This window comes from Nicotiana attenuata, unplaced genomic scaffold, assembly GCF_001879085.1.
Source record: "Nicotiana attenuata strain UT unplaced genomic scaffold, NIATTr2, whole genome shotgun sequence".
Classification (NCBI taxonomy): domain Eukaryota; kingdom Viridiplantae; phylum Streptophyta; class Magnoliopsida; order Solanales; family Solanaceae; genus Nicotiana; species Nicotiana attenuata.
This window is the reverse complement of record NW_017672422.1, coordinates 21,113-45,560: the sequence shown is the minus strand read 5'-3', so window position 1 is coordinate 45,560 and position 24,448 is coordinate 21,113. Positions and strand designations below refer to the sequence as shown.

Here is a 24,448-nt window from a genome sequence, read left to right as displayed (position 1 = left end):
AGAGTAAGCATCGAGGAAACTCACCAACTCGTGCCCGACCGTCGCATCAATCATTTGATCAATGTTTCGCAATGGGAACGAGCCCTTTGGGCACGCCTTATTTAAATCCTTATAGTCTACGCACATGCAAAATTTATTGTTCCTCTTTGGAACTACTACTACGTTAGCTAACCAGTCAAGATACTTTACCTCTTAGATTGAACCGATATCAAGCAAACGAGTTACCTCTTCTTTGAAGAATTTGTTTCTGACCTCGGCAATAGGACGTTTTTTCTATCTTAACAGGGGGAGGTTGGGATCCAAGCTTAGTTTGTGTACGGCCACTTCCGGTAGGATACCAGTCATATCCGCATGCGACCATGCAAAACAGTCAACATTAAATTTAAGGAATTCGATTAATCCAGACCTGAGCTCGGGGGTTTAGTCCTGTCCTCAAGTGAAACTTCCTCTCCAAGAACTTTTCAAACAATGTGACTTGTTCAAGTTCTTCCGTTGTGGATTTTGTTGCGTCCATTTCTTCCGATACCTGGATGTATCTCGGTACCTAATAGGATTCCAATGAATCCACCCCTGGTTGACTTTGCTCGCCTCGGGAGTGATAAGTGGGGATTTTGACTACTTATTAGCGCCTTTTAGCTTTTGTTTTAGTCTAAAAGCGTTTAATTGTGTTCCTGAAACTGATGAAATGTGCAAAATTGCAGGAATGTTGGAAGTTGGACTCCCGAGGTGAAATCCGACTCAAAAGAAGTAATCAAAACACAAGGCAACAAAAGGCACAAGAACTTGCAAAGTGAGGACTGCAGAATTTCATCTGCGGCCGCAAACAATAAAGAAAAACCCAACAGGCTTCCTAGCAAAACACGGTCCGTAAAGGAATTGTACGGCCGCAATTGAAGAATTGGAAATCAACTTCAGAGGGTGTGCAATTTTCCAAAGTCCAAGTCCCTCAAGATTGCGGACTGCACAAGAATTGTGCGGCCGCAGAACAACACATTGCGACCGTAGTGATAAATCTCCGGACCGCAGTGCCTCGCGGCCACAATTGAGAATTGTGAGGCCGCAGAATCCCAGCTCCTGCAAGATGAACACTTCTACGGACCGCATATGGAATTGTGCGGCCGCAGAACCTCCCGAAGGGCATATTTGTTCGAAATTTTCAGCCCTGAATAAATAAACGAGTTTCACAAAATTAGGTCAACTTTTTACATCAGCAACTACAGTAGCCGTTTCTCTTTGCTTCTTTTAGTAGTCTTTCATATTTTGTGATATTTTAGCATAGATTTTATCATTTTGATTTTACAATATGAGTTTAATTAGCATCTCTTCTTCTATTTCTTCAATTTCAAAGATGAGTAGATAGATTTTTACTAGGGTTGTGACCCAACCCTAGTGTGTAAACCTTATGGGTGTTTAATTTAATACTTGTTTATGGTTGAGTGTTTATTATTTAGCCTTGTTCATGCTTTAATTTGTGGAATTAATGGTTGTACACATTAGTTCATGCCTATTTGACTTGGTCTCTACTTGACAAAGAAAGACAGTTTAATAAAACTTGGCTAACAAGAAATTGGGTCAATCGAGAGATTGATAATCCCAATTAAAGGGTTCAACCTAGAGATGGCAATAACCCGACTTGAGCTTTTATCAACCCTTTTGAGCAAATACCCATTTGGACTTGAGAAAGCCAAATGGGGCAAAATCATTGTCTGACCGAGAGGTGTTGAGTGGGTAATTGAGGGTTGATAGCTACGATACATCTCTATCAACAAAACAAGCATTAAGGTTTATATCCCATTAGGCAAACACCTAGGTGATGGTCATAGCCCCAGGCTTTTTACAAAACTTGAAAAACAACAAAAAACAATCTCTTGGTTTCATTTCTTAACTTTGCAATCTTAGTTTAAAATAGACGTAAAAACAACCCCAATTTGTGAAAGTGAAATTGAGGTAGTTCAAACTCACGTACTACAATATATACTCCTAACTCCCATTTACAACTCCCTGTAGAAATTGACCCCGACTCATGTTGGGTACTACTATTGCAATCGACCGTTTCATATCCTTGATTTGAGGTGTGAATTGGACGAGATCAGGGAGCAGTCGTCGGTTCCTGTAATTGCTATGTTGCATGCTCCTTCCCTTTGCTACTGGAAACTGAGATTGCATTTATCTCCCTTGATGTCGGTTGGTCTCTTCTTATTTGTTTTATTCCCTCAGAAGTTAGGAACTTCAGAAATTGATGATATGTTGACGGTACGACCATCATCTCGTGCAACCATGGTCTCCTAAGGATAATATTGTAACCCATATCTCCGTCCACTACCTCGAAAAGGGTTATCTTCATCACCCCCTCAGAGTTTGTGGGTAGTAGGATCTCTCCTCGGGTTGTCACGCTTGCCAGATTAAACCCGGTGATGAGTTTTGTGGCCAGTATGATACTTCCGGTGAGCTTGGCTTGCTCCAACACTCTCAACTGGATAATATTGGCCGAACTTCCTCGGTCTGCCAAAACATGTTTACTTTTAAAATCTAATATATTTAAAGAGATAACTAATGCATCATTGTGCGGCAGTAGCAGTCCATTTGCGTCTTCCACCGTGAAAGTAATATCGTCCTCAGCAAGTTCTCGAAGTCCCTTAGCGTGGGTCACTAACACCTTCGTCTTTTTTGCCACCGAAAGTGTCATACCATTAATCTCGTTCCCCCCATAAATCATGTTGATCGTCAAACGTGGAGGATCTTCTCCTGCTTTCGAAGGCTCTGCATTATCCCGATTGTGGCCGTAATTGTTTTTAGCCCGATCACTCAAGAATTCTCTACCACTTTCTCGCACATGTCAGTAGTCCCCTATCTGGTGGTCGTTGGTCCCATGGTAAATTAGGATCTCTTTGGCTGGGATCGGATCTCATTGGCATCGAGAACCGTGCTTCTATAATGTTCCTCATAGCCGACACCAGCTCCACTATGTTGACGTTCAAGTTGTATTCAGAAAGACTGGGGTAGGAGGAATCTCGAGAACCTGATATCTCCTTGTCCTGCAATGACCTGTTATTTCGGTCGCGATCGACTCTCCTATCTGTAGCAAATCTATCCGCCGAAAACCTCTGCCGCGTCCTTCAGCCCGTTTATAGGGCAAAAAATGACCCCTTGAAGATCGTATTTGTCTCGAAATCATCCTTTAATTTCTCTTTGTACTTCTCTCGACATGACCCTTGGCCAACTCTGGGAAACCGAGCTGGTCATCCTCAATTCTTATCTTTGACTCGTACCGGTTGTGAACATCCGCCCATGTTGCTGCCTGGAACTCGAGCAGATTTTCTTTCAATTTTTTGGAAGCATCAGAACTTCGCGGATTCAACCCTTTAGCAAATACTTCTATTGACCATTCGTGTGGTACGACTGGGAGTAGCATCCTTTATTTTTAGAATCTAGTCACAAACTCCCGCAGCAATTCAGCCTCTCCTTGTGCAATCCTGAATATGTCGGCCTTTCAGGCCTATACCTGTCTGGCCCGGGCATGGGCCTTAATGAAAGAATCCGCGAGCATCTCGAAGGAATCTATGGAATGCTCGAGCAGGAGTGAATACCATGTCAGGGCCCCCTTTGTGAGGGTCTCCCCGAATTTCTTCAAGAAGACTGACTCAATCTCGTGCGGAGCTAAATTGTTTCCCTTCACTACCGTTGTATAGGTGGTGATGTGCTCCTGAGGATCTGAAGTCCCATCATATTTCGGCACGTATAGCATTTTGAATCGCTTCGGGATCAACTCTGGTGCCGCGCTTGGTTTGAACGACAACTGGTATATTTCTTTGAGTCCGGTCCTTTCAACACTGGTGGTGCGCTCGGAATCTAATCCATTCGGGCATTTATTTCCCTCATAAACCGCATGAGTTCGATTTTAAAAGTATCATTCTCGTTGTTGTTACTGGATCTGCTACCGTTCCCCCCGGCCTCATCGAAGCCGATTTTGCCCCTCGAGGTGTTGTTGTCGACCCTCTTCGTTGTTTTATTTGCGAGAGCACCAGGAGGAACTGGACCTCCTCCATTCGCGTTGTTGGAAGCACCTGACAATGCTTGCTTCAACTCCGCCATGACCTTATCATGTCGTGAGAGATGGCCTATAATGGCTTTTTGTTTCTCTCTCAAGATCCTTACTGTTTCAACGACGTGTTCGTCTTCAGCATCATCAGGAATTGCTTCTCGAACATGTCGCGGATATTGCCCGCCGTGGACCGGCGTGGCCTCATCCCCCTTATTGCGGGTATCACTGATTGAGTCTTCGTGCTGAGATTGATTTCCTTGGGCCTTAATGTTATGTACGATATTGACACCGTTATCTTCCATTTTCTATGATTTTTGCTAAGAACAAATAATCAAACGAATTAGTAATAGATGCAAGGACCAACTCAATTACACAACTGTCTAAGCCCCACGGTGGCTGTTTACCCGTAAAATGGTACAGTTGAATTTATACGTGGCTTATAGACAAGTGAATCGATTTGATCCTAAAATGATAAATGAATTAAATAAGAAAGTAAGACTTAGCCTTAAAAATAAAACAAAATAGCAGAAATCTCGATTCCGAGAGCGGAGCTTCCGGGGACAATAAGAACAATATTAATAAGCAAGAAGATAAAATAGTATTAAGCTTTGAGCAAAGTATAGTATTAACTTGTGAGAAAATTCATGTCCTTTACAATGGCTGTAGAGCTCACTATTTATAGTTACACCTAGGGAACAAGGCCCTAGGATCAAGCCCCTCTTAATTGACAATTATGAGGGTCATTGAAGAATGTGTACGGTAGGCAGTGAATGCCTTATTCTCTGTAACGGACCGTGCACTTAATGCTATAAAATATTCTCCATTAAATGCTACCGAGTAGCAGATATTTAATTCGCCGTTATGAATACCATTCTCTTTGAGATTGTTGCCTTCAGACCTAATTGTCTTTTGTTTTCGGGTCCACGTGTCGCTTTCTCATGCGAACAATTAATACGAACATATTTTAGCCTATACAATATATATATACTTCCGCCATTATATTCCAATATAGTTGTTGATTTTAATTAATCATGATTACTAAGAGAAAAGTTGTACACAAAATTATTTAGTTTATTAAAAGAACATGTAGGCGCCATTAATAATTGTGCAGTAAAAAGAGGAAAATAGTTAATTCGTATTAAAAGAAGTTAAACGTAGTGTTAGTGAAAACTATTTTTACTATTTGAAATGTAAGAATTTTCCATAACTAGTAGAAGAAATTTACCAGAGTATAACATTTTGGGACAAATAGTACGATTAGTATAACATATTACGGATCTTCCATTCATATAATTTTGTTTTTATATTGAGTTTAATTCATACTTTAGATTAATCAGACGCATTATCATTCTTGTTCACTCTATGCTTACAAGTTACAATCAACTGTGCTAATACACTATGCTTACAATCAACTGCACATGTTTTGACTTTGAGCTACCTATAGTCGTTTGTAATTTTTTGAGTGTTAACAGGGTTAAAATTTAGACATTTAACCACTTTAATTTTGCACAAAGTACTGTAGGAGGAATTTCTTTCCTGTTTTTGGTTTAAAGTTACGTTTTCCTTGACATTTTTGTGTGTTTACGCGTCTGTGTATTGGAAGAGTAATTTGTATTTTATCTAAGGTTTACATTAATATATGCAGTTTGCTTCATTGTAACTAATAACCCATCTAACATGCGAGAAGTAATTTCGTCAGAAAGCATATAATAAGATATGTCTAACTACTTTATAATTGACTCTGTAAATTTTGAAGTCACTCTGTGAAACTGTAAGATTATACAAGCAGCTACCCATGCATTTCAAAGTTTTGCTTCTAGTTTACACATATTTTGATGCTGTGAAATTTGATACACTAAACTTTTCTGTCGTGGAGGCATGACTTGGTTTCCTTTTTATTTTTGCTGTATGGTTTTTCTTGTTATGATACTTTGAGAAAATCATGTACATATTAATATGTAAATAAAGTTCAGTACAGAATCAACTGCATACAAATAAATTGATCACAAACCACTCCACATCCCCAAATAATCTAATCAGTCGCTACAAAGCCAAGAGGGAGCAATAATCTTCTTTACAAGATTTCCATATACCAGCATATTTTTGACATACTTGTCATATTTATCTCTTTCGTAGTTTCTTTTCGTTCAAATATATATTTCAAACAACCCAAAAGCTAGTAATATTAACAAGAGCAAGAAGATAATTTCTTCATCTCACTGACCTCAAAATCAGAACCAGAAATAACATCAATTTTCAATCCTTTAAGCAACCCATTATTGGTTTCTTTGATGTGATTTCCATTAGCACCAGAACCTATCAACAAAGTCTTCCTTGACACCACTTTATATATTTCTTCCAATAGTTTCAAGAATGCTGACTCTACATTGTGGCCGCTAAGAGCTGATGTCTCAGAAAAAAACAGCCCTTGCCTCTCTGCAAATTCGACTGCATCTTCAGTTGGAACTGCCCTCAAGTCGACTAGATCGGCTTTGTTACCGATCAATGTGATCACAATGGAACTATCGGCATGAGCCCTGAGTTCATCAACCCATCTAGCTACATGATCAAAGCTCTGTCTCTTTGTTATGTCGTAAACTAACAAAGCTCCTAGTGCTCCTCTGTAGTATGCACTTGTCACTGCTCTGTACCTGTTCAATACAAGGACCAACATACGTACATTATAGGCAGGGAAGTATGGGTATAGCTACTGTCTTAAGTTGGGCAAGAATTAAATTTCTTGGTACTAAGTTTGCATTTATTGTGACAAGTAATGGACGCTGCCATACTTGACATCCGCCATTTAAAATCTCGCATCCGCCACTGGTTTACTGCCTGTTTAAGTTTGTACTCTCGTCTTTCTACATATTGTACTATAACTAGGATGGCTGCGAAACTTGTTAATCAAGATATACTAATGTTACTCAGAAGAATTCAAGATGTCAGAAAACACTCATCTAGATTATTATGTCACCATTCAACTTAAATTGATCTCATCGGCTCCTTGAATATAGTATAGTAGTGCCACATAATATAGATGGTTTATGATAATTAATTTGAGTGAGAAATTACATTTAATTGATACAACCACATGACCAGGAAAGCAACCTGTACAATGTGTGTGTTGAAATTGCTATCCTCGGCTTCATTAATGTAGTTGTTAGAGAGGGCAAAATGGCATGTGGTAGCTGAAGTAACGTGGTCATAGTCGGAAAACACGATATCACGATACGTTAGTAGCGACAGAAACAAATAAGAGTTGGGCCCTCATTAAATTGGATTGTGAAAGGTAGTAGGTTCAATCAACTTACTAACTCTACAAAAAATGTTGCTGGAGTACTGTACTTAGCTTGACTAAACATAACCATAATCTCTCAAATTTAACCCTATTAGGCAACAATATTGACTTAGTAATTGCCCCAGCGGAAAGCCAAATCATATTGAGTTGAAAAATATGAGCAAAACAAACAAACCAGAAGTCATCATAAAACTAAATGGAAAGGAAACCAAAACAGGCATTATGTGAAAATGAATTAACCAATTAATAAGCACAATTGAGAAGAAGAGAGAAAAGAAACAGAGAGGCAAACCTTTCTTGGCCAGCAGTGTCCCAGATCTGGGCTTTGATGATTTTGGACTGAATGGAGACAGTCCTAGTCTGAAACTCTACACCAATGGTAGATTTGGAATCAAAACAGAACTCATTCTTGGCAAACCTGGACAGCACCTGAGTTTTCCCAACAGCAGAGTCCCCTATTACCACAACCTTAAACACATAGTCAATCTTAATATCCTCATGAACACCCCCATTCACACCTTTCATTTCTTGCTTCTGCTTCTGATCCTCAACTATAACGCCACTCATTTCTTGGTTCATGTTGCAAACCAGCTGCAGGCTGCTTCTATACACAAAAATAACTCAAGAATGATTTTGTACCAAATGATCTGTTGACTGTTGGGAGTCAGAAAGAAGAAGAAGAAGAAGAGCTTATTTTAACTTCTTTACTTTACTGGTCCGCAAAGGCTGATACAGTTGTATATGGTGACACTGGACAGTAACCTGACATGACTCGTTTTGATTGTATCACTGAGTAAATGTGTGTATATATGTCGGTCTGTGTCAAAATTTCAATTTATGGGTACAATATTGTAGAGTAATGTTCATTGGTTTTTGAAAGAATGCTTTGCCATCTCATTCTCACATACTCATATCATATATACTACTTTGTTTCTTAAGTGGGGTAGTAGGGTCTTAATTTCAGGCGAAATGCCCGGGAAAAATGTGAAGCAATTAGCCTTTCAAGAAAGAAACTTATGATTGTCGAGGTGTGCCTTATAATTACAACCAACTTTGATCCAATTATTAAAGTTTAAGTGTTTAACTAAAGCTAAAGTTATTTGGTTAGGTTTGTAACCCTACATTTGACAACAATATGGGTCCCTTAGCCATACTGAAATGATACTCCCTCCGATACACAATAAGTGACCAATTTGCTTTAGGCACGCCCATTAAAAAAATACTAAATTTTATACAAAAATACCTAGTATGACTAAATTACCCTTAATTAAATATTTAATGTGAGGAGTAAGAAAATTTTTTAGGGATATGTACATAAAGATAATTTTGTAAGAACAAATTAAATTTTTTCTTGATTATATAAATGGACACTTATTTTGGACCAAAATAAAAAAGCAAATTGGTCACTTATTATGGACCAGAGGGAGTAATATCTCATGGAAACTCATTATTCTCCGCAAGTGCAGAATACTATTGTTAGTATTTGTATTCGAAAATATAATTTCTGCAAAATAAAACGAAACCAGAAACAAAAGGCAGAAACAGAATCAGATGAATAACGTTCTGAGCCCAACAGAAAACTGTGTTTCCTTAAGTAATTTAATCCCCTCACTGTTGCCTAAGGTTGTTGGATTAATTCCTCCCAGAATAGAACGGAACAACTAATCTGTAATACCGGCAATGAAAATTACAGAACTTCGTCGAACTCAATAAACGGCAATAAACCACACTGATACTTATGTTTTTGCTTTCGCAAAACAATGCAGAAATGCAGAAGAGAGATGGGAGAATATGCAAATTTAGGTGGTCTAAAAGTGAGACCAAACCTTTGAATTTATAGCCAAACAGTCTGGGTTGAATAGGTGTGAGAGTACCTGTTCACATGAGATACTATTTCGGCAGAAAACTTACCTATTTGGTCGCGAATTTTTAATTAAAAAACGACCGTTAGGCGTTAGAAAATTATCCGCGAAATAAAATATGTGCGTAAATATCAGGAAAAAGAAAAATATATAACGGAAAACGGGAAATAAATTTGGTCCACAAAATTATCAATTGACCGAAGCCGAGCGAGCGACAACAGCGCGAGGCACCACTTCTTCTCAACTTTTTAAGAGCTAGAAGATGTGCTTCTCTATATATGCACAAAGATTTTCTTTCCTTTTTCTGATGAGGAACAAAGTGCATTAATAAAGGAAACAACTTCAAATTTCTCGTTTCCCTCCAAATCTTTTACCTTCATTTTAATTTCCATTCACATCTCTTGTTATATAAAATCCAACAATTATTGCATCAATTTTTAGATATATGAGGAAAAATAATAGTTCCTTATCTTTTAGGAGTTAGTCTAAGAGTCCTTTAAAAGTATACGTGGCCAGTTTTAGATATTTTTTTTCACCAAATTGAGCACCTGTTGTTTTTGTTATATTTAAACCACATGGTCTAATTATGTTTAACGAAATTGTGAGCTGTTTAAACTAAGTCATGATGACTTCTCGTGATTTCATTTCTCCCAATTTGTATATTAAGAAATAACTAATTTTAGGATTTCAACAATAAAAGGGTGCTATCGAGGGTTCTAAGGATATATCAACATTAATTCATTTGCGACGGTAGAAAGAAACATATAGTGAGTTCAATTTGCTTGAATAGAGTTTTCTTAAGGTACTAAACGTGGAATTGGGCATGAATTGGGAAAAGTCCGCCTCTTAGTTTCTTTAGTTTAAACAGCTTAATTATGTGCTTCTAAAGAACCAATTCTGTCAAACATAACCAACTCAATATGTTTTAACTATAATGGGGGCCAAATGTGCTCAGTTTCGGTTAATATAAAGGGCTAAAATGCTTAATTGTACATTTGAAGGATTATTTTAGACCAACCCAAAACATAAGTAACTATTTTTCCTATTTTTTGTCCAAGTTGCAACCCCTTATATTTATCGACCTTGTTTCTGCCTCCCCTCTAATAAAAAAGGAAACTGAAAGAAAAGAATAATTGAAGCATGGCATCCATAAGTGTGGTTTAACAGTCAAATGGGTGTAAATTTTAGAGATTAAGATTGAAATTCCAGTAAAAAAAAATTAGGTGAAATCTTTCCATTTATCTGAGCTTCCATGGACAGAATTATTCGTTATTTTTATTGGTGAAAGGTGATAATATCCCGTAAATTATCAAGAGGGAGTTGGTGGGGGGGGGGGTGGGGGGTCTAATGTACTGTTTCAGGCAAATTCAAATAACGACATAAATGTACCCATCATGCTATGCGCTGACGCTTTGGCGAAAGAAGTTAAGCTAGAAAAGCAAAAACAATGTTACAACGGCCAAAGCCCTAATATTGGGTGTCTTTTACCGAGGGCAGAGGCGTGGTTAGCTTACGTAGAAGTTCTATTAGACAGTCCAGTACGTCGGAAATTTTATTTTGTGTCTCATACAATTGATACTAGTTGTGTGAGGCTCCTTTTTTGTCTCACCGTTTTGTAGACCCAAATTTTTGTGGACCCAAAAGTGTAAGATTGGAGTGCCCAAATTTGTGAGACAAAAAGGAGCCTCACACAACTAATGTAAGTTGTGTGAGACACACAATAAAACTTCTCCAGTACGTCGGACGTTGGGCGTGTTCGGAGCGTAAGCCCGATGACCGAGGCGTAAGTATCACGGATTTATGCATCACACATAAGTTTAGGGGCGTTTTACGAATGCTTCGCCCTAGGGCGAGCCTCGGATGAGTCCCAATGCTACCTTTTAAAACAGAGTGCAATAACGACGTATCATATGGTAATTGTAGATTTCCCCAATGAAGTAAAAAGTCATGATTGAGTGGTCAAAAGATAAAGTGGGAGAATCACATTTACTTCGAAATGGCCGCACACCGACACTATTATTGTCAATTTATTCTCTAAACCAAACACCATATAGAGTAAGTACTACATACTTACGTTTATGTAGGAAATGCCATTGTCAACTTTAGGAATAACGTTAATCAGATCGGACTTTCTTCTGTAGGCCTAAAAAATATCCTTAAAAGGGAAAAAGAAGAATTAGCTGGTGATATATAGATGTAATTTTGATATTTTCGNTGATTCTGAACTTCTTTGATTAAAGCGTTGTGTTTGCTGTCTTCCACGTCAAAATGTTAATTTTGCATGTACAGATATGATATTCCATTTTATACGACACTCTTTTCCTTTTTAATCTCTTGTTAAAAGAAAGACATCATTCCATTTTAGCCTTAGTGACATGCTCTTAATAAAGTAATTTTACGTCATGTAAACCGAAGCCATACCGTTATCGGATTTATCATGGAAATCATATTCATCTTTCTTTTTATAATAACATGAATAGTTACAGTTCCAAACTTAAAAGAATGGAAAGAAACAAAAAAGCTAAACGGGGCAGGGCGGGGCAGGTTGAAAAAGAGAAACACTGTTAAATAGGGCAGGGCATGCTGATTTTGTGGCAGGGCAATACTTCACCTGCACCGCCCTGCCCTGTCCTATTGTCATCCCTAGCCCCTATGAGAAAGCTTCAGACTTCTGAAGGCTATAAATAATTCACATAGAAAAGAAGGAAGAAACTATCTGGGCAGGAAACCATGGCGAGAAATGGCAATCTCAAACGCTTGCATTCTTTCTCCTCGAGCAAAACCATTGCAATCATAAGATGAAATCTTATTGATGTTGAGATCAACACTAGTCTGCACAAGTTTCTCACCGACACGTTCCGCTGCTTCCTGTGATTGAGAGGGACAAAGTCAGGGATGATGCTATGACTTGAAAATTCCAAAATGCATTGGAACAAGAAGACATAGAAAAATGAGATCCCATCTTCAAATTAAGCAGTCTTGAAATACCACTCACTATAAAATTTGCACTAACATATTTGTAATTATGTCTTAATATGCTAAGGATACTCACTACAGTGCTGCATGGTGGATCACCCCGGATTGATTTTTGCAAAGTGCTCCCGTAAAACAAGGACTTCTTATTTTGGTCATCTACCAATGTAGCATATAACTGTTTTTCTGAGCAGAAGACTGAAAGTCTTGGATTTTCAGGAGTTCCATTAAACTTCCAAGACCGAAAAGAAGTTTAATGATTACAGTGAATCAATAAATTTATACGTATATGCTGTGTGTTTGTGCGAGAGAGAGAGTTCATGAAATGATTTTAGAGAACAATTAAGATTAAGCATTGCTTTTAGCAAGCCAAGGGGAAGAACAAATCAAGAAAAGGGCAAACAAACTTCATCAAACTGGAACAAGCCAAAAGATGTTTGTAGACAGCTTGAACTGAGCCCGAAGATGAGAAGCTAGCTTAAGCCACAAGTTTACAAAGGCAAGGCCAAGATGGATAACAAGGGCAAAGGTACAAATCCTCTACTTATTCCTACTAGTCATAGAGATATGCAATGTTTTAAATGTCAATGTGTGAGTAAAAATAACATATGAGTATCCTAATAGAAAAGCCATGTTGTCGAAGCCTGACGGTTCTTATGTAATAGGGAAATGCACGAAATATCAACCCCTTAGGTTAAATTCAAAGACATTGTTGGCTACTTCAATACAAAAATATGCCAAGAATCCAATAAACTCTTTGAATTTACCTTAGTCAATTTTCTACCTGTTGATACCCAATTTTGTCCTACCTTTCTTCTAATTAATTTTCTGGTGCTCCCTAGTCATTAATTAATGCTCTATCTTAATTATTTGTTACCTTTTATTACTATTATTGTTATAGTTATTGAATTAATCGGTCTATTATTATTATTGTTATTATTATTATTATTATTATTATTATTATTATTATTGTTATTATTATTATTATTATTATTATTATTGTTATTATTATTACTAAATGCATATACCTTAATTTTTATACACATTATATATGTATTTAGTTTAATATATATATATATATATATATATATTATATATACGTCAAATAGTACCATAAAGAATTACTTAAATTACAATACGTCAAATAGTACCATAAAGAACTAACTAAAAAATCCTCACATATACACAATTGGAAAAGAAGAATCGAAAAACAAAAACAACCTAAAACTAAANACCTTAATTTTTATACACATTATATATGTATTTAGTTTAATATATATATATATATATATATATATATATATATATATGTGTGTGTGTGTGTGTGTGTGTGTGTGTGTGTGTGATGCGCATAAATACACATTATGTAACACGCCATATATAGTGCTATATTATACACATATTTTTGGCATTTCATAGGGTTTTTTTTTTTTTTAAAGATATGTTTATTTNTTAATTAATGCTCTATCTTAATTATTTGTTACCTTTTATTACTATTATTGTTATAGTTATTGAATTAATCGGTCTATTATTATTATTGTTATTATTATTATTATTGTTGTTGTTATTATTATACCTTAATTTTTATACACATTATATATGTATTAGTTTTATACACACACACACACACTATATATATATATATATATATAGTGTGTGTGTGTGTGTGTGTGATGCGCATAAACACACATTATGTAACACGCCATATATAGTGCTATATTATACACATATTTTTGGCATTTCATAGGTTTTTTTTATTTTTTGAAAGATATGTTTATTTTTTTTATGATTGCTATTTTAAATGGTCATAGTTAAAAGACATTGAAGCATCAAGGAAATTTATAGTGGATAAATTGCAATCAAATCGTGTCAATCGATTTGTGTAATTAGCGCGATGGACTATTTTCAAGTTGTTTGCAAATAATGGTAATCCATACACCTCTACCACGTCTCTAAGTCTTTGGACTCCATTAAAAGAAGAAAGTTATTGAATTTTGGGAGAGATTCAACATAATTAGGAGTGATATTTGGCCAAAGGAAGGGGAAAGTTCCATTTATTGGGTGAAAGAATTTCATATTTGGATAAGTTCATTACTCAACGTAACTTTTATTTATTTATTTTTTCTTTATTTTTTCTTTTTTAAAAAAAAAATGATATATTAGTTTTACTGCTGCAAATATGTGTTTATTTAAGAAATTTTATTGAGTCCAAGCTATTAAGAAATGCCATGGTTTTCGGCCCAAACAAAGCCTTTACATCACCATATTTCAGCAGCCCATCATTTCTCAATAGCCCAATAACAGATTCAACAGCCCAGCTTTTTTATAACCTAAATTTGCTAACCTCTCTCTATCTCCCTCAAAACAGACGCCTCACTCCCTTCTCCATTTTCAGAAAATTCCAAACTCTTATATCTTTCAATCAGAGGAGTGACGCACCATTCTTGTGAAAAAAAGTCTCTCTACTCTCGTTAGGTATCTAGATATTCCAAAGGATATTCCCTTTCCTCTTTCTTGTTTGTGCTTGACAACATCAAAATCCAATTGAAGCAGACCATAGCTTCGCCAATTCGGGTAAGGACTGGAACAAGTCATGCCTTTTTGACCAAATCACGTGATGTCTGCAAAGTCCGTCCAAGAAAGGTCAACGNTATCTCAGTTTATTGTCAACACCTTTATTTCTAATTCTCGTCTTTTCTTTTTCTTTGTTTGGCATATGCACTTGGAGCAATGAGTCTTAATGCAAGACTCAACCCATACCAGCATGGAGTCACTACTATTGAGCCTTAGATTATGATGGACATCTAGAAGAAGGACAAGCAAAAAGCTTGGGGTCGCCTATGGCGGCCTTTGTTATTTACATTTACTCTGTTTCGAATCTTTAATTAATTTGATTATATTCTTTTGATTAGTTTAGTTCTATATTTAACTTGGGATTGTTGATTTATATTCTTCACTTAGTATTCTCATTTGGTTATTGGTAGATATCATCTATTTTATATAATAGTGCTCTTCCAGAATTTTTGAAAACCCATTTAAATTTCAGGTTGCTATCATATAAGTTCAGAATTGAATCAATCTTTTTTTGGAAAAAGAAAAGGGCGTGCTCCAACTGGAGTCGTTCAATTGTTTCTTGTAACATCATGAAAAATGTGAATTAAAAAAAAATATACAAAAAACGTGAATTTTTTTTTGTTAGCATACGTTCTTGTTAATTGAAAGGTTAGATAAACCATTAACCTTTATCCTTTTGAAGACAAGAAAAGAGAAGGGTACTTTTTTTAATAAAATATTTTAATCATCAGCAAACGTCTTTCTAAAGAGACTATATCCTTCAAATTTATATATGTATATTAACTAGCTGTAAGCTTTGTTTATGTAATAATATTCTTCAAAAGTTTATTAAAGTCTTTCAAAGGTAAACTACTCTATTCTAAGTTATATTTTGTCAAAATACCTCAAACGATATTTCTTGATATTTTTATACAGTACTTATTAACCTAAGCTTGGTCGGTTAACCGTTATTAATGGATTTTAAAAGGTGCTTTAAAAAACCTTCCTTTTAAAATATTTAAAACCCTTACTTAGAATCTTTAGGTTAAGAGCATAAGACAGAATTGACTTAAGCTTTAAAACAGGTGTCCTAATTCACCATAAAATAATTAGGTGGCGACTCTCTTAAAATTAATTAAACCTCAGAATTGCTAATATGTTATACTCTAATTTGACCCGATTTAAATGGGGTATAACAGCTTGGCGATTCTGCTGGGGACTCTAGGTTTTAAACCATAACAAACTTAGGTTAATAAAAATGGCTTTTGTGAATATTTTTTCTTTCTTTGTTACCTTATTTGAAAATGTGCTACTTCTTGTAAAATGTAATTGCTATCTTTTATAAACTGTTATTCCATTTTCACTTTCTCCACTTTTGGAAAATCACACTGAGCACAGACCTAACGGTTACGCGGTTTGCGGCCGTGCACTTTTTCAAAAAACACCTTTTAGGGGGAAAGTTTGTGGGTAAGTCGATCAGCGGTGCAATCGACAGTCACAACTTTCCACTCTCAAGTTGTCGACTTGGAAAAAGACCAGTCTAGAAAACCCACTCTTAGCCGACCTAGGATAGAGCTAAACCAAATCCCTTCTTAGGGGCATGCATCACGCAACCTTAGGAGGCTTAATACCCTAGGTGTATTAAGTCCATTAGTTAGCCTTATCCAAATGTCCAAGCGGGTTTATAACCCCGAGTGACACTTATTCATCCTTTATGTGCATTATTTGAAAGATAAACACACCTATTATGTGGACCACTTACTCCTAAATGGGAAACGGGTAGGATTAATCTTTTCTGTGATGCAGGAAATTATGAATCAAGTTGTCTACCCAAAGATCGGCATGGTGTTGGACATCCCTCCTAAACTAAAGGCATGGTGGAGAAACTTAGGAGAAAGCGCACAATTCGAAGTAAGAAAGAAGCTGGGTCATCTACCGTTACTTATGGAAGTCACAGCATGTAGGGAAATTATTGAGGCAGCAGTCACCTTTTGGGATGAAGAAAGGGCCGTATTCAGATTTGGAGAAAATGAGATGACTCCATTGTTGGAAGAGATTGGAGGCTTCATAGAGAATGCGAGTTTGTTATGGAAAGGCATACATTCTTGGCAGAACGCTGGCATGATTATTCCAAAAAATCCCTCGATAAAAGAGTTCCTTGAAAAGTTTGGTTTTGAGAAAGAAATTGGGCTAGAGCATTTGAAAGAATCCAAAATACCCCTTGACTATATGTTTGACATTTTTGGATGTTCAGGTGCTTTTCTACGACATCGAGAAGTATTCTCCTCACATGCTTCTTGGAGTGAAAAAAGGGTATTCGCTTTTTCAGTTTGTTTCCTCGGGCTCCTAGTATTTCCCCGAGGAGCAAAGCAGGAGATTCACACCCGACTTGTCATGGTTACTGATGCATTATTTAATGGCATTGATGGAAAGCCATACACCATAGTGCCGATGGTTGTCGCAGATATATACCGAGCTTTAGGCCTTTGCAAGAAAGGATTTAAACATTTTGAGGGATGTAATTTATTGCTACAGTTGTGGTTTATGGGGCATCTCCTAAAGATCAGTGGAAGCCAAGAGCTTTACAAGCAAAACGGTGCTAATCATATCACGTCATACATGATCCCAGTGGTTGCATTCAAGCATCTAAATAGTGTTAAAGGATGGGGCAAGTTACTTAGCAAGTTGAATGACACCACGATTCAATGGATGTTTTCTTGGTATCCATCTGAGAATTTTGTAATCCGTGGAAAAATGCTACCTTACTTGGTTCTCATCGGGCTTCGAGGACTTCAACCATATGCTCCATTACGAGTTATGAGACAAGCCGGAAGAACGCAAGTCATACCGCAAGTTGATAACATGGATCATTATCGAATTGACTATGATAATGATAAAATTCCTTTTGCACAGGAAATTCTCAGGATGTGGAGAAACAAGAGAGCTATGGTCAGGGATACAATTGCACCAGATAGGTACCAAGCTGGATGTGACACTTTTTATTTAGAATGGTTACGTGCCCACCTTGAAGGTTCTGTCACAAGAGGGATTAATCTGGGTGGCCGAATCAAAGATAAGGCAGCCGAAGCTGAAATCAAGTATCGCCGGCTGAAAAGAAGGGTGTCCGAGTCTGAAGCAAAGCACAAGGAGCAGCATGAGAAGGAAAACAAAGAGATTGAAGTGTTGAGACAACGAGAGGAGATGCAGAAGCAACAAATAGAAATGTGGAAACAACAAGCTGTGGAAATGGAGCAAGGACTCAAAGATTTGGATGGTGACCTCGAGAAGCAATTCATAGAATGCTATTGCCAAGGACTGGACGAAGGAGGAAAGCTAGCCATGGTTTACCTTGTGAAGAATCGCCAGAAAATTGATGAGGCAATCAGAGCAGTGAAGAGGCTAAGGGGCAATGAAGAACCATCCTCAGTCAACTAGATTAGAACTATGTTGTAATCTTTATTTCAATTAAGGCTATGCCATTGTAATCGTTTTAGACTAAGGCAATGTTGGTATTTCTCTTTTAATTTATGTACTAAGCTTGAATCATCAATGAAAGTTTATTTTGGGATGTCTGATTAAGGAGCAATGTAATGATATATAATGGTGTGTTTATCTCTCAAATTTTCGCTAGGCCTACCTCTGGCACAAAGAGGTCCCGTGCATACTAGGACACGCTTATCATTGCTTGACTTATTTGTATTATTACGTGATTTGTTTGTTATGTGATATACTTGCTTTTAAACTTAACCACCACTTACTAACATTGTCTTTATTTTTTTTAAAGGTTTTTCTATTTTATCACTCCCCAAGGTTGATTTGTGTTGACTGCGAANTCAGAGGAGTGACGCACCATTCTTGTGAAAAAAAGTCTCTCTACTCTCGTTAGGTATCTAGATATTCCAAAGGATATTCCCTTTCCTCTTTCTTGTTTGTGCTTGACAACATCAAAATCCAATTGAAGCAGACCATAGCTTCGCCAATTCGGGTAAGGACTGGAACAAGTCATGCCTTTTTGACCAAATCACGTGATGTCTGCAAAGTCCGTCCAAGAAAGGTCAACGATCAAATTTAAAACGTTCATTTTGAATGAAAATTCCTTCAAGAATCCCGCCCAAATTAACCCTAGAAAAGCCCTAGTAGTTCTTCTATAAATACTGAGGTTTGGTAATAATTTAGGATAACTCTTGGAGCCAACTTCAAACAATTTTATTCTTCAAAAATACTCTAAAATTCTTAGTTGTGTGGCCTCTATTACTTTTTGCTATAACAGAGGAATTTTTCTTTGCAAAGTTCACGGTTGTAAGCTCGAGTTCAACTCCGAAGCCAGAATCTATAGACTTATTTGACGTGCCCAAGTTCGCTGCACCACAAAAGGTCAGTAACTTCTCACTTTTTTTTTCTCTTTTTCTTCTTAGATTAGAAGTAAATGTACATTCGTTCTTAAGATGGAGTTATAGTTTGTTTTATGCGTAAAAAGTATGCTCTAAGGTATTATTTGAGTATAAAAATGACTAATTATGTATTTTTGCTGTATGTGAACAAAATAAGAGAAGATTTAAAATACCAAAAATAGTCCCATGTTTGTTTCTTAATATAATAAACTTAGAATGTTTCCCAGCATACCCAAAGCTAGTTTTGCTTACAAATATGTTTGATGTATTCAAACGTATTTGCTTTTAATTTTTTTTAGAAAACTTAGAGGTGAACATTTCCTTGTTTAATTGACTGGTTCTGTTAGTTAGCAAAAAACATTTAAAAGGCTAATCATCTAATAAACTTAAGTCTAAGAATTACTTTAATACAATGATAGTATAAGAAGTAAATTCTCTTGATTTGCTGGACTGCAATACAAAGTGAATTTATACGTTTTGTTGTTGAGTACCATGATTCGATACTCCTTTTGTATTTTAATGAGTATATCTAAACTTGGCTAATCGTTGTATATAAAACTGCAATTTGTCTAAGAGTAAAAAGCATGTCTTTAAGAAGCTATGATGAACTTCTAAAAAAAACTTACTGTTTGAATGATGATTTGTTAACGAATTTTTATGTATTAGTTTTGGATGGTATTTTTTCACTTAAGAGAACCCGGTTTGAAGCAACTTAATATAATGATTGTTGGCTATCCGGATGATTTGCAAAGAAAATAATCCATGAAATGCAGTAGCTCTTTTTTAGTTCACACTCCAAACAATAGTTCTGTTAAGAAGTACCTACCGTGATCATCTTAATTGGATTTATAACTAAAATGGAAAGAAGTTGGGGGAGACCTAGCAAACATATGATATTGGAAACCTATCTAAGTAAGTTCTTGGGTGCTTTAGAAAATTTGCTTCCTGCAATATCATGTGAAGTTGTGTTAGTTTACTATTAGTTCAAAAAGCTAATACTACCATTTCCTTTCGATGTTAATAGGTATTATGCCATTTAGAATACTTTGATATCTAGTTTTAATACTTTAAGACAAATTAAGAATGCATGTTTTGTGTTAATGTGTGTTAAGGATCCTAAAAGTCTGATGCCATTTTGTCAGTTTACTAAAAAGCACGCGGCTAGGATTTTAATATCTAATTTTAAGACTTAAGATGGAAGTAGAAGCCATGTTGTTCTAAGTTCTGATAATCATGTCGGCTAGATTAATCAGTTTCATCTTTAGATCTCAAATGAACAAAAAAAGTTTTGTTAACTCAATATTTAGGTTATGGCAATATGCCTAAACTTAGAGATTAATGAATTTGCTGGTATAAGATTACTCAAGTTTTTAAAAAGAAATATTTCTTTTATTAACCTGCTGTATGTTTAGAACCCAATTTAAAGTTTACTGTTCTTTCTCAGTTTATTGTCAACACCTTTATTTCTAATTCTCGTCTTTTCTTTTTCTTTGTTTGGCATATGCACTTGGAGCAATGAGTCTTAATGCAAGACTCAACCCATACCAGCATGGAGTCACTACTATTGAGCCTTAGATTATGATGGACATCTAGAAGAAGGACAAGCAAAAAGCTTGGGGTCGCCTATGGAGGCCTTTGTTATTTACATTTACTCTGTTTCGAATCTTTAATTAATTTGATTATATTCTTTTGATTAGTTTAGTTCTATATTTAACTTGGGATTGTTGATTTATTTCTGACTTCTTCACTTAGTATTCTCACTTGGTTATTGGTAGATATCATCTATTTTATATAATAGTGCTCTTCCAGAATTTTTGAAAAACCATTTAAATTTCAGGTTGCTATCATATAAGTTCAGAATTGAATCAATCTTTTTTTGGAAAAAGAAAAGGGCGTGCTCCAACTGGAATCGTCCAATTGTTTCTTGAAACATCATGAAAAATGTGAATTAAAAAAAAATATACAAAAACGTGATTTTTTTTGTTAGCATACGTTCTTGTTAATTGAAAGGTTAGAAAAACCTTTAACCTTTATCACAAGACAAGAAAAGAAAAGGGTACTTTTTTTAATAAAATATTTTAATCATCAGCAAACGTCTTTCTAAAGAGACTATATCCTTCAAATTTGTATATGTATATTAACTAGCTATAAGCTTTGTTTACGTAATAATATTCTTCAAAAGTTTATTAAAATCTTTCAAAGGTAAACTACTCTATTCTAAGTTATATTTTGTCAAAATACCTCAAACGATATTTCTTGATATATTTATACAATACTTATTAACCTAAGCTTGGTCGGTTAACCGTTATTAATGGATTTTAAAAGGTGCTTTAAAAAACCTTCTTTTTAAAATATTTAAAACCCTTACTTAGAATATTTAGGTTAAGACCATAAGACAGAGTTGACTTAAGCTTTAAAATAGGTGTCCTAATTCACCATAAAATAATTAGGTGGCGACTCTCTTAAAATTAATTAAACCTCAGAATTGCTAATATGTTATACTCTAATTTCACCCGATTTAAATGGGGTATAACAGGAAGTAGGCTTGAAACGAAGTAAGTCTCTTTTGTAACCTTGTAAGAGGAAAATTTCCCCCTAGGTAAACTTAATTAATATATGATTAATTGTGGGGGCTACGTACGCACAAAGTGACGAGAGTCCGTACGTAGCTACTATTCCTGTTATGTCCGGGTAGTTCTAAGCTTACACCATGCTTTGTGGGTACCGTTATACGATTATAATTGTTGATTTGCATTGAATGGAACTATGTTGAAGATGTTATGATTTTAAGGATTTCAAGTAAATATTTATTTTGTTAAGAATTGAGGAAAATATTAAGTTATATTTATACTTAACCGCGTCGCAAGTATATGTCGCGAGCGAGGTGATTATTTCCAATACTCTCATGGGAGCGGGCCGTTTGCCTCGGCAGGATAGTAAATGTATATATGGTTCGGGCCGTTCGACCCTCGGCGGTGCACAGTTTACTTTTATGTTGGATCGGGCCGAACTTCCTCGGTGGTATTTGTGTGTGATAATAGAACCGTAACCCTTATAATTCATATGATTCATTGCTTGAAAAGTCACTTGTTTTAAATGAAGAAAGTGGCTAGTTTTATTAATTGGATGAAAGGATTTTCAGTATTATTCTTGTTTGAGCTTGTTGTTATCCACATACATTGTGAATTAAAATATTGAACTTCATATTATTATATTTGTTGGCCCTAGTAAGTGTCGGAGTCGGCCGCTCGTCACTACTTTTGCGAGGTTAGGCGAGATACTTACTGGATACATATTTCTATGTACTCATGCTGCACTTCTGTACTTGATTGTACAGGCTTTGAGGCAGGTGCATCTGGCCATCAGTCCGACGCATAGAGTGGACTCCTCAACTTGAGACTTTCCGGTGAGCTGCTCTTTTGAGTTGTTCTACAGCAGCTGCAGTCTCTCTTTTGTCTTTATGTTCCTGTCTATTCCTTTTCCAGACAGTAGGATAGTATGGTTATGTATATTCTACTAGATTGCCACACACTTGTGACACCAGGTCTTGGCACACACATTGGTAGACTTATGATGTTTTGGCTTGTCTTTATGATTGAGATTCGCATTTATTACTTCCATTTAAATATGCTTAAATTTTTAAACTCTAAATTCCTTAATCTATAATGGAAAGTTATCACGTACTAACTACTCAAATGAGAATTTACTATTTGATTAGTGTTGGCTTGCCTAACAATAGTGTTGGGAGTCATCACGGCTTAATATGCAATTTGGGTCGTCGTGACATTATTACAAATCCATGCACCATCATACAGCTCAGTCTTCCCAACTCTCAAGTCCACAAAAAACGTGATAACTATTACTCATATTCCCTTTTTCCTTTCTCCAATTCTGAAGCATTTCCCTTAATTTGCGCCTTGAGTAATTTTGGTCATGTGTCATTAATACATAATATCATATAGTAGGATTTCATCCACATTCATAGAGTAAGTACAAGGGAAGTGGTAATTGGTCCAAGGATGATTGATTGAATTTCCATTGTCAAGAAACTATATTATGCATGTGTGAAATTCAAAGAGTTCAAAAAGTATTTTTGAACGTGAACATTACTCACAGATGACTAAGACATATTCATCATCTTTTTTATATTTTAAATTCTCTTCTCACAACTTTAATCCATGGCTCAAAAGGACGGAAGCATATGATCAGTTTCAAAAGATGAAAACAGCCGAGGGAACCATAACAAAAGTGGTACCAAAAAACTTAGGCAAACCACCAAAACTGTAGCCATCACTTTTATTACAAAGCATAACTAGCAAAAGGGCAGGGCCCCTCTCCAATACACATATCAACGCATACGTTGTATCTCTATACTTTTCTTAACCACTCTCTATCAAAAAAAAAAAACTCTCTATCTCACTCTTTATATATTATTTCACCCCTTTTATTATTTTTACATTCTTTGGTATCTGTAGTAATTAATGGATGGAATAACAATTCTTCAATTTCCTCCATGTAGATTTGGTTCAACTCAAGCTGCAGCAACAGTGCCTCTGTGTAAAGGGTAGTTTTGTGCAGTTTCATTGGAAGAAGTGGACTTTCTCTTGTCCTTTTTTCTCAAGGCCTTTACAGGAGTCCGAAACCAAAATGTTGCTATTTTGGACTCAAAACACATAAATAGGTGTAAAAAAAAAAGGTAACAAAAATATATATAGCGCCAGAAATAGTGGCGCTATATATAAACGGTAACAGCACCGTTAAATATATAGCGCCACTATTTCTGGCGTTATACACTGTCAGAGTGATATAGCGCCACTATTTCTGGCGTTATACACTGACAGTGATATAGCGCCAGAAATAGTGGCGTTATATCCTTTTTTTTCCTGACCAGTACAATAATTCAAAATAAAGCGCCAACTTATTTGGCGCTATATATGTAAAAAAAAAAAAACTTCCCGGCTCCCCATTTTCTATATAAAGAGGTTAGAATCGCATAGAAATGCATTCAAAATTTTTTTTAACTCTTGACGTTTGTTGTTGTTAAATTCTCCAGCATTTTTTTATAATGTCTGAAGAGCGTAGGATAAGAGTTTCATTATATTGGGGTGGTGAGGTTGTGATGGAGAATAACTCCGTGGGCTACAGTTTACCTGCTAAGTGTCATGTTAAATTGCCACTGACGATGGAGTACGATACATTGATATCGTTGTTATGCAAAAAAATGAGTGTGAGGAAACGTTCCGTAATATTTAAAGTAACCGGAAGATATCCTTATTCCGTCACTCCGCAAGGGGTTGCTTTTTACTCGGAGTTTAACATCGACGATGAT

At 36.0% G+C, this 24,448-nt stretch overlaps 2 protein-coding genes and 1 long non-coding RNA gene across 3 annotated transcripts; 1 reads left to right on the top strand and 2 right to left on the bottom strand.

The window, feature by feature from the left end:
• Positions 1-5,969: 5,969 nt before the first annotated feature.
• Positions 5,970-8,310, bottom strand: LOC109213134 (ras-related protein RABA3-like). Its single transcript, XM_019376892.1, has 2 exons — positions 7,633-8,310; positions 5,970-6,693 (listed from the first exon to the last, which is right to left on the bottom strand). Exons 1-2 carry the CDS (start codon positions 7,917-7,919, stop codon positions 6,228-6,230), a joined length of 753 nt encoding a protein of 250 aa, XP_019232437.1. The 5' UTR covers positions 7,920-8,310; the 3' UTR covers positions 5,970-6,227.
• Positions 8,311-11,859: 3,549 nt separating this feature from the next.
• On the bottom strand, positions 11,860-14,770 carry LOC109213126 (50S ribosomal protein L18-like). The gene is made up of 3 exons (XM_019376887.1): positions 14,615-14,770; positions 12,255-12,407; positions 11,860-12,070 (listed from the first exon to the last, which is right to left on the bottom strand). Exons 1-3 carry the CDS (start codon positions 14,768-14,770, stop codon positions 11,915-11,917), a joined length of 465 nt encoding a protein of 154 aa, XP_019232432.1. The 3' UTR covers positions 11,860-11,914.
• A 3,803-nt stretch (positions 14,771-18,573) lies between these two features.
• On the top strand, positions 18,574-20,851 carry LOC109213133. The gene is made up of 2 exons (XR_002065960.1): positions 18,574-18,713; positions 19,019-20,851. It is a non-coding gene; the product is annotated as an uncharacterized LOC109213133 (long non-coding RNA).
• Positions 20,852-24,448: the final 3,597 nt, after the last annotated feature.